This window comes from Schistocerca americana, chromosome 1, assembly GCF_021461395.2.
Source record: "Schistocerca americana isolate TAMUIC-IGC-003095 chromosome 1, iqSchAmer2.1, whole genome shotgun sequence".
Lineage (NCBI taxonomy): Eukaryota > Metazoa > Arthropoda > Insecta > Orthoptera > Acrididae > Schistocerca > Schistocerca americana.
This window is the reverse complement of record NC_060119.1, coordinates 1074878775-1074890554: the sequence shown is the minus strand read 5'-3', so window position 1 is coordinate 1074890554 and position 11780 is coordinate 1074878775. Positions and strand designations below refer to the sequence as shown.

Genomic DNA, 11780 nt, shown 5'->3' with positions numbered 1-11780 from the left:
ATTTAACCATTTTTGTGTCATCTTGATCATCATCGCTAGTCGGCGGTACGGGTCTCACGCATCTTCCCATACACTCCTTAGAGTATGGGATGTCATCGTCACCATCATCATCATAACTATCGAGTCTCCTGGCGATTCATCGATTTCCGTGTCTATCAACACTGGTGCTTACACTGAAGTGTGTACTATCTGTGTGTACTCTTTGGAGGCTTGTTAGTGTGTTTGTGTTTATATAAATAAGATGTGTCTGCTGAAAGGAAAATTAATGTATTTTAGTTCGTCATCCACTGACACTACAATTTTTTGCGATGAAATGCATGTTTGAATATCTAGTTTCCTTAATGTTACGTGCTAATGGATACTGAGAAAGTAATACTGATATCTGGACTAGGGTTAGTGATAGTTGTTGGGGCTTTCATCCTTTTTGGACCTACCACACGCCCTAGGCGGAGGAGAGGTACAGGATGGATAATTGTTAATTTGCCATCATTTTTTTGTGATCTTGTTTATTTGTTAAAATCTGATTCAGTTATTATATAAGGGGGCAGACAACACGTAGTTAACTTACTGAAGTTGTATCTACGTCTATACCTTACAAATAACTATTAGGAGCATGGAAAAGGTGCGCCGTTTTGGTGTAGAGTAGAAAATTGTTCTGCTACGATTCAATAAACCTATACTCGAACAACACATGTAATCATACGGCATGAAGGAACAATGAGTTCGTAATATGCACTGTTTCAATTTCGTTGTGTGCTGCATAAAAACCAGCGATAAAAAAATAGGCTAATAAACAAGTCTCACTGGTGTTTGAGACATGTAATGCGTGAGTTCATATCAATATTTCGCGTTACTACTACTTTAAGCTGCCGGCACAGTACAAGCGTTAATGATTCGGACAGAAGTTGCGGTACGTAGCCTGACATGGAAAGAAGTGGGCGGTACAAGCGATACTAGCTGTAGACTCTGTTATTTATTAATGATTCAGAGTTTGTAATTTTCGGGGTTACTTTCGTGATTATGATGACCACAGTCGAAGGAAAATGGTGTAAGCATAAATTATGCATAAACTGACACGAGCTATCCTGACGACCTGAAATAGGATACTCGACTCCTTTATAATTGATTAGGCTACGTTATAGAATTGGGTGCAGCGCATTAGTACTACGAAGTCGCGTATATTGATTATATAATGAAAATGAGTGAGGTATAGAAATTGCACTTTGTATAGTGATCATTAGGAAGCAATTTCAGTTTTGATATCTTGATAGTCGTACAGAATTTTGGTGTTGTGACTTTCGTGGGCAAAAACCTATGAAAACTATATGAGGCCCAAGTGCTAGGAACTACCACCGAATTGTAAAGGTATACAACATGTACAAGAAGAACCAGAGGCTAATAGATTTTCTATTTGACCTACCTACTGGTTTCAAATCCAGTGAATCAGTAGATAAATTGATATGAAACTACTTATTGTTGGTCGTGATGCACAGACAAGTCTGTAGGAGAAAGATTTCATCTAATGAGTATAAAAATGTAAAAGTTCATATGCTCCTTTCAGTTACATACATGTGCTCATTTCACTGTACATACATAATTTCCAGTTCCAGAGTACTGTATCTTCACCTAAGCACAGTCTGAATGAAAGATTTAACACAGGCCAGTCTTGATTATTGAGTTTATCTAGACCTACATGTTTTAACCACATCAATTCATCAACAAAAGCACCAGGAATTTGATATTCACTGCTAGATAGTGACCTCCTGTAGTCTTTTGTGTGCATTACAGTCATTAAATACATGCGTCCATGTTGCTACCGTATGTTTCTACTGTCATCTAACCATCTTTCACCATCGTGTCCTCAGACTTTTTTATCTTTTGGAATCCAGCATCCATTGACCTGACTACATGTTGTACCAACCTCCATTTCATTTTTATTATTGTACTGTAATAACAATATCTTCCAGTTCACTTTGTTTCCTGATCATTCTTTTGCTTTCATGTCTTTGCCGGTAATCTCCAAATGCATTTCGGGTCATTCCATATCAAATCACCCAATAAAAAATAAATTTTACACCCACCTCCTTAGATTTTCATGAAATTTGGCTCAAATGGTTCTAATGCCATCCTGACAACACCTGCAATTTTTTTTTTTTTTTTTTATAAATTTTTAAAGTTTTTATGTTTTGCGTTTTCTGAACCTTCGGAAATGGTCAGTTTAATTTGTATTCAAAACTTTAAATTTGCTTATCTTAAAAACTCTTTTAGATAACATCATGAATTTTTGCAGCAAGTTTATTCGTTATACATATTTGAAGATAAAAATGATGCTATTAAAATATATTAATATTTTCTATGAAAAAAAAAAAATTTTTTTTTAACGGATGTTTTGTTTTATAAGAATTGCAATATCTCGAGTCTCAGACCTGATAGAATGCTCAAATTTGTTTTAATTTACTCTTAAACATATAGGCTACTTGATAAAACAAAAATAATGATGGCTTTTTAACATGTTTATTAATTATAGTAGATTACATTAGAATTATGTAGAAAGTTTACTTACGACACTTATGTATAACCCAACTGATTGCTTGAAACATTGAATTTTTTGAGTAATTTTGTCTTTTTAATAAACATTAATGCTGATTCAAACTGTTTTTCCATTTCATCCAAGAGCTTTCAGTTCTTTTGATACAGTCTTTTTTGAAGTAATACATTCTCCCAGTGCCGCTTGATTGAGGTGCGTCTACTACACAGACTATGTGCTCCAAAGGCACTATGCAGGAATCTTCTCTTTCAGGCCAATAAAATGATGCAGCGGGTCCTGAAGGATGTAGAAATAGAATTTCTGCATCTTCTTCATCATTGTATATTGTTTTTACCAGTCCAAAGTACCAGTTACCATCATAATTTGCAGCCACATAGCAATTTATGGATGGTTCAACACGAACCCAATCAGAAGAAGAATGGAAAGAAAAGACTAAGGAGGGTTTTACACTATCTGTAGTCCTTCTAATTTCAAGGTTGGTTGTTGGAAGTGGTTTGAAGTTATGAAAACTTCTAGTTCCAGGAATGGTTCGGGTTGCTGAAAAACGTTTTTCTAGTTTTAACCGTAGCAAATCAGCTTCTTTTTTGTCAATAAAGTGAAAATGAATGTTTTCAATATTTTTTTCACAAAACTTATACACATCGATTGCTGTCATTATTTGTTCTTTGTCTGAAAGCTATAGACTGGCTTTCCTTAAAATTCTTTTAATAGTTCCTCCTAGGCCATCACAAATTGACTTTCCATGACTTGTTGCAAAAAAAGAGTGTTGGGCCTTCAAATTAAAGTCTCTCAAGTGTTCAGTCAAATTTTTAAAACGGTTTCTATTTTTGTACTGCCCAGCACAACCATCTGTAAAGTAGTGAACTGAGTCAATGTCAGTATGATGTAATGACAGCCACTTTGTAATTTCTTTTTGTACAAAGTTAACAAAACCAGTGTCATGTTCTTGGTCATCACTAATAAAACAGTGGTTGGAAACAAAAACATTGTTTTCCTCATTTCTTAGAAAAACTCCAACTGGGTGTAGAGTACAACCACCTCTATTCCAGTGGTAACTTTGGATCTCATTTTGTATAACAAAGGAATAATTTTCACTCCATCACAATAATTGCTGTTTTGGGTGGTGGGTCTTCTTTCAATCTTTTAAAGGCTGCTGATTGGGATTTTGCTATAAGTGAGTGTGGGGTGAGCTTTTCCAATGACCTAACCAATAAAGAAATGTAGTCTTCAACACTGATAGACTGTTTGATCATTTCTGCACTGTCTGTGTTAACCCACTGACTGATTACAATTTCTTCTTCTAAATCATAATCTTCACTTAGTTTTTCAGTTAAGCACTCTGTTAGTGCAGTATTTGCAGGACAGCTGTTGCAATGATGTAGCATGCAGTTTTGGTTTTCTGTGTTGCACACAAGCATCTTAATTAGGTCTTTATAAGATTCTTGGGTCGACAGAAGCGTCCGATCCGCCGCGTCGGCTTTGACCCATGACGCAAGGGTGTTGTGTGTGACGTCATGACGGAGCGGAGTTTGGTTTGAGTGTGGCTGTCTCCAGTTCTGTTTTATTTTATTTACTTTTCTGATCTCGTGAGATTTTTTTAAAATTTAAAAACACTTATTACTTATTTTAATTATGTGTTTCCTCGAATTTCTGTTTTAGTTTATTATATTTATCTTTCTGATCTGTTCGTTCTATCCCGTGAGATTTTTTTTTTTTACAAAGACAAAAAACACTAATCAGCTACTGAAGCATCTTTATCTTCTATGGGTTGCAGGGGTTACGACCCCTGGGGAGGTGGATGGGTATTCATGCATGGCTGTCTTCACTTACACGTTGTAGCTACGCAAGGCGTCTAAATTTGTTTATATTTAGTTTGCCCGCCACCCAAAACACCCCATTTCCCGCGCTTGTCCCGTTAGTGTCATTAGGCTTCTTGTGGAAAGTGTGTGTGTGTTTTTGTTTCCGCCATATTTGTGACGTCATGGGTCAAAGCAGACGGGTGGGATCGGACGCTTCCGTATTTCCAGATTCTTCAATTTTCACAGCATCCAGTAATAGTTTAACATTCGGGTGGATACTGCATACACATACAGTGTGTGTGCCTGCAGCACCAGCAAGGATACACCATTTAGGTCTCAAGAAGCAAAATTTTGAAAATCCTGCTTCTACCTCGGGATTCTCCCATTTGAAAGAATAATAGAGTTCTCTCAAGTTACACAAAATGAGTCATTTTTGCATGTACACATTTTTTTGAACACTTACTTTGTCTTTTGTTCCAGTTCTTTTTTTGGACCAGGAGTTTCCAAAATACCCTTTTCTGATTTTAGCTTTCTAGCTTGTCGCACCATGTACTCACTTACATTAAATTCTTTCATCACTTTATTTCGAGTCCAAGAATTTGGAGCCAAGGTCAGAATCTGGATTTTTCTAGACCTCCCAACAGATAAAATCTTCTCTTTCATAAGAGAAATCATTACATCAAAATCCTTTGCTTTCTCAACCACACTTTTATCTTCTTCGTCATCATCAGAACTTGGTGCATCATATTTTAATGCTTTTGAAACCGCCTTTTTTGCAGTCTTTTCAATACTGCTAACCTTCCTTTTAAAATAAGACCCTTTACTTTGTTCTGACAAGCCATGAAACTTTATCGGTGTTAAACCTAAATAATCAAGAGCAATGTTTGTTTGTACGAGGGATTCATTTCTGGATTCCAATGATTCTAATTCAACCATGACTTCATCATCTGTTTCACTTTCATTGACTTCAACGCTTAATTTTTCCTCACAAAAGTTACGGCATGTTGAGCAAAGCTTTTGTCCAGGTTTTATGCTAATATTTTTTGTCAGTAATTGTTTAGAAAGATCCAAGCCTACACTTCTCAACGATTTTTTGATGGGCTTTTTGTGTTTTTTTAGTGGGTCTACACATGTTGTTTGATACTTTTCAAAAACATTTAAAAAGTAGTAGCTGTGGTGTGAACATATATTCTTAAATTCACACAGATTAATTCCAGATCGTAAGTGGATCAAATCTTTTTCTTCCTCACTCAATTCTGATACCGGTTGTAACTTTTTTGAAGGTGTGTAGGTTGTTTGGAAACAGTCAGATTTTTTTAAATAACCCTACACTACAGGTTTGAATATCTGACATACTGATTTCACTTTTGGTCTGATTACTGTTCTGGTTACTTTTATAGGATATTGGAAAAGAATCTCTGTAAACTAAGCAACAGTACTTACTGAGAGTTCGAATAAACTTAATAAAATACTATCCAAGCACTATTTAACACTGTAATAATTTTTTACTTCAAAACACAGGAGTAACAATACAAAATCCAAGTGTACATTGTTACTCCAAGAAGACAAAAACTTATTTTCGGTGTCTAAGTCACTTGGCATTTTTTATTTTTAAAATATAATTAATATTATTTTAAAAATTAGATTATTAAACAGGTTAAAAGCCAACATAATTTTTCTTTTATCTAATAGCCTATACAATTAAGAGTATTTTAAAACAAATTTGAGCTTTCTATCAGGTCTGAGACTCTAGATATTGCAGTTTTTGTAAAACTAAACATCCGTTAGCTTAAAAAAAAAAAACTTATAAATTTTTTTTCATTTGGAAGAATTTAATATATCTTTATGGTAATTTTTTTTTGACATTTAGATATAATACACAAACTTATTCCAAAATTTCATACTGATATCTTGAGTATTCTTTAATATACAAATTTTTTTAGTTGTGAGGACACGTTTAAGTTACAATTTCCGACTGCTGAAACAAAGCCAAATCTAGAAACTTTAAAAATTTATAAAAAAAAAAAAAAAAAAAACTATAAGAGATAGAGCAAAAAAATTTTACAAGTGCTTTCAGGATGATAAAAGAAGTAATTGTACCAAGTTTCATCAAAATCTGACATGGTTAGTGTCAAGGCCTGGGTGACTTGACATGGAATGACCCTTTCTCCAAACTCCACAGCACATCTCTAAATTTTTTGCACAATTTTAAAATGGCTGACAGCAGCAACCGTTAATAAACTTTCAGTAAATGATGTATACAGCCAAATGGTTGGACGTATATATAATTTATTGAAAATGTCTCTTTTTTTTAAAAATAGTTGTCACACTAATTGTCAATACGTCATTATTGTAAAATACAGTGACTGATACTTTTCTGTTTCCAAGACAATTGAATCTTTTTGAAAACTGTACTTTGTTTATCAAATGCTCTTCAGGCTATTTTTACTCTTGTATTCATTTAATTTGCTGTGTCTTAAGTTGTTCCCTCAACCATTTTAAATACAAAATAACTGATTCTGTGATGTCATTGTTAATTTGTACTAGATCTGATTGTTGATGATGAGTAATTTTAGGCTCATTACAATTTATTTTCAGGCATACTTTCAATCCAGCTCTATAAAAGTCTTCCATTTGTTGTTGAAGTTTATCAGCACAAGAGGCGAACATTTCAGCAGCATCAGCACGGACATAGCTAATGTATTCATTGGCGTTCGATCAAAGATAATTTTAAGGAGTAGGTGTAACAATGTTGCTATCAGAGTTCTCAATACTGTTTATGAGCCGTTTGATGGCTCACCGCCTCTGCTATTCTGTGTGTTTTTACCTTTAATCCTTAAATTATTTACATTCCACTCGTTGCCTCATTCTGTAAAAGTCTCTATTAGGACCAATGTTGCACTTACATGTTTTGTGCAGCAGTGTGTCAGCCCTCACCATGAGGGATGATAGGAACAAAAAAGGGTGTGTCAGCTGCTGGTTCTATGGTGTTGTTGAGAGAGCAGCTGACAGACAATGTGTGTGGTGGAGTAGGAGGAGGAGATTAGTGTTTAACATCCCATCAACAGTGAGGTAATTAGAGACAGAGCACAAGCTCAGGTTAGGGAAGTATGGAGAAGAAAAGCGGCAGTGCCCTTCGAAGGAACTATCTTGACATTTACCTTAAGTGGTTTATCCTCCCGAATGCGAGTCCAGTGGGCTGTCAGTTGCACTGTCCCACTTGGTAATGTGTTTGGAAGCAAAAGACTTACGGATATTACAGCTTCCTCATCTTGGTATACCACAACCTCGGAAACTGTAATACATTTGGAAGAAAGAGATAAATGTTTGTGACAAACAAGATCATTAATTTAATTGCTGTTGCTTTCACTGACAGCAATGTATGCTATGTTCTTAGGTCTTAACCTAACTACATCCTCATAATTAGTGACATGTTCAGAAAAAAAGCAATGAAATATTTGTACCAACAAAAATTATTGACTTTCACTGTAACATTCCAACCTGACCTAGACCTCGGGTTAAGCCATAGCTCAGTCTTTAAACACAAGTAGGTTTTTAGCTTTCGGAATTATTGGCTTCACCAACTCACAACCAAACTGTCGCAGTTCAGCCAAACATAGACCTCAGGTTAGGCTAAGAACAGTCTTTCACCACAGCTAGGTTCTTCAGTTTTCTAATTTGTTAGCCTTGCCAACTCACAACCAAACTGCCACATTCCAGTGTGACGACAACCTCATAATAGTATCATAATTGGGAAAAACTGTTAGATATTTGTGGAAACCAATATTATTAATAGAACTGCTGCTTGTTGTAGGAATAAGAATTGTGAATTAAAAAAAGCAAAAATGAATCTGGAAGAAATTTTAGTCATGTGAATTGTAAACTAAGGCAGCAACTCTCAGAAAAGAGAGAGAGAAAAAAAAAAATTATCTGATTCATTTCGGTTCTGCTTTCTCCACACCCATTCAGACCAGTAGGTATCAAAAAATGCCTAGCGCTGCCTTGTGACATGCAGTGACTGACTGATAGCAGCCCATATGCCCTCTGTGATATTGGTATGAGCACCTGTCATGGCATCCGTAAAAGTCAATTTGTAGTTGACTTTGAGGTACTGAAGACCTTCATCTTTCAGGCACTTATATTAAAAAAAAGAAACAGTGTGAAATTATTGTTGTCTGGCAAAATGTTATCTTTAATTATATCCAGAAAATTTGTATTATCCCATTTGTACACCTACAGCACACTTCTACATGAATATCTCTTAAAAATTGTCTACAGTCATCAGCAGTGTGCTTAGCCATGTCCATTTCAAAGGATATAAACTTAAATCTGCACATACAAACACACAAATATGTAAACTCCAGAACTGTGCCAATTTTTAATTGCTTCCAACAAACTAGCACTTCTTCTAGACACAACATATGAAAAATAGCAGCCTTTGCTGTACTTAGACACTATGCTATTGATTGTAACCTTTGACATTTTTAGATCATTTCGCCATCACACTTTATAGATTTTTGTTATTTCACAATTAAACCACCGAGTTCGATTCCCGGCGGGGTCAGGGATTTTCACCTGCCTCGAGATAACTGGGTGTTTGTGTTGTTCTCATCATTTCATCGTCATTCATGAAAGTGGCGAGATTGGACTGAGCAAAGGTTGGGAATTTGTACAGGTGCTGATAACAGCGCAGTTGAGCGCCCCACAAACCAATCATCATCAATTAAACCATGTGACATACTACTTCACCATAGATCACCAAATCACTGAGCATTCCAGTTAATGGATTTCATAGCTGTAGTTGAAAAATAAAAATCTGAAGAAAACCACAAATAAACAGTGAACAATAAAATTATTTCAATGTGGCGCTAGAAATATTGCTTTGTTCCTCACTTCTCATTGGTTACATGAAAGTAGCATCCCATTGGTATGCAAAACCAACACATTGCCATCCTATGAGCAGTTGGGGAACACCACCATGACTGCCACTGGCCCTGATCTGGACTTTAACCCCTCGTTCTATATGAATTGTAAGGATTCCATGTTTTCATCATAATTTTATTGTTTTCAGTTGCTTCTCTTGCCATATTTTCATTTTATCTTCTCACATCCTCTTAAAGTCATTTACAAGTAGTTGTGTGTTATTTAGCTTGTTGTATTATATCCCAGTTTGCCTTAAACTGTCACATTCTCTTTTAACAGTAGTGGACATAATAGGAAACAAAACTGATTTTCTTCTGTGAGCTATAGTTGTAATAAAAGAAAAATAAACTTAACACATTTTAAAGCCTGATATGGTTCTCATCAGAAAGAGAGCATTGTGTTCCACTGCTGCCTGGTCCACAGAGAGTGGTTTCATTTATGCAATACGAGCCCCTCTCCAAACATGAATCAGAGGAGGAGCTTTGAGAGGTCTTCTGGCATGTAATCCCTGCTGATAGAGCCTATTTTGTATTGTTTGTGTTGACAACTACACTCCTGTAGCTGTTTGGAACCGTAGCTGGAGACATTTGGCATTGTGTTGAGGGTTTCTGCCTATTGTTATATACAGATATTGGTCCTGGACACCTGTCATTTTTCTTCTGTGGCCACTTCAGTGATGATCCTCAACTGATCCTGTCATTAGAAACTTCTTCCAATTTCTACAGACTTCACTTTGACTCACAGCAACATTCACTGCAATGCCCAACAGTCTCATTCCATGCTCTGTTAGGGTGACTGTACGGAGCCTCTGGCTGTATGTATTGCTGTCCAAATCATCCTGAACCAACACAACTCTCATAATGACACGCAGCACAGGTATTTCAATGTTAACAGATGACATGGTTGCCATAGACTGCATGTACTGCTCCCTCACGATAGAAACATGGACTGTTTCAGTTAAAATCACATTACAAATAAACCATTGTGTTGATATCATAACTAATTTCTGGACTGCAATGTTCAGTATTAAAATTTCAGTGATACTCAACATTTAATTTGACCACTGTATCTTTTTATTCTGAATGAATGTGTTTGGCAAATGCTGTTAGTATATGGTCTCCATCATTTCTGGTACCATACCCATAATTTCGAGGGAAGAATCATTCTGCAGTTTTTCTTTTTCTTCTGCTATTACATTGCAGTGGGATATTTTTTGTTACTCTTCATTGAGCTGTTCTACCTCTTCATCAGAATGTGAGCACATTGGTGTGCAGGGGTGAATGATTTCCCTGGAGTATCTTCTCTTTGTTTTTAAAATGAGTCTTGTATCTGTAATATTATTGTTGATTTTCTGATTTTGCAGTGAAATCTATACCCAAATTTCCTCTATACTGTGTTTTACTGCAATAAAACTCATCTTGATTTTAATTCTGTTTGGTCTTGATATTATCGTTGTACTTGACGTAACCCAAACAATATTTGATCTTAAACTCCTCTTCCAACTCCACTGACTCATTTTTGAATCCCAAAGCTCTGCAATTTATTTTCCCTAAACAAAAAATAGTAGAAGCAGTTAGTGTTTTAAGGTCCTAGTTATTGTTTATTTACCCAACTTTGTATTTCAAGGGGTGGCCATGACACTAAGTGGGTGTTCCTCATTGCTTGAAGTAATTCCTGAGACCTCTCAGTCTTCTACTCCCCATATGTATTCTGTCACAGACCATAAAATTGAACTCCCAGCAACCCTTCCCTCTGTACATTAACCTGATGGCTGCCGAAGGGGATAGTGATACACAGTAGCAATACTAAACCTCAGCAGACCTATACTCATAGCAGTCACAGCGTTGACCCGAGTGGTTCTACAGGTCTCTTATTATGGGATAGACATGGCTGATTTTCGTATTCAATGCAGTCCAAGAGGGATCTGATGTCCAAATTTGTCATGTAGAAGTATGTTAGGCAGCTAGTCATAAGAAGTCCAGTTTACCTGCCACATCTAGAGAGATCTAAAAGGAAATGGAATAGGTTCTGGTACCTTTCTCCTTTTGTTGGGAGGAGATATCAAGAAAGGTTAAGGTCATGATTTTGGTACCTTTATCATAGTGTTTGCAGGAAGTGCAGTATCAGAAAAGCTAAACGTCATGATTTACCAGTGCAACATTAAACTATAAAGCCCTCAATAATGAGAGATTTAAAGTTTGTGAGGTCTCAAATACCAGCTAAGTGGAAAGAAATGATCATAGAACCAGTTCATAGAAAGGGCAATAAACGAGAATGCATAAATTATAGAGGCTTCTCATTAATTAGACTAGCCCCCCCCCCCCCCCCCCCCATATTTGCCAAGATTCTCTGGAAAAGATTGGAACCACATTTAAAAGGTTATGTGAATGTGTGGTGTCTTTTCTTTGGTACGTATCAGAAAGAACAGACACCTAGAATTCATATAATTTATTTGCCTCAGTGGGCAATGAGTCCACAACATTCATTGCAGATGCACATTTCATTCGACC

General features: G+C 36.1%; 1 protein-coding gene across 1 annotated transcript in view; it reads left to right on the top strand.

Annotated features, from left to right (window-relative positions):
- Nucleotides 1-200: 200 nt before the first annotated feature.
- Nucleotides 201-11780, top strand: part of LOC124617433 (ubiquitin carboxyl-terminal hydrolase 30) — a 115284-nt gene continuing 103704 nt past the window's right edge. The window contains exon 1 of the mRNA XM_047145263.1: nucleotides 201-457. Coding sequence (XP_047001219.1) covers nucleotides 355-457 — 103 coding nt within the window. The 5' untranslated portion in view covers nucleotides 201-354. The remainder of the gene's footprint in view (nucleotides 458-11780) is intronic.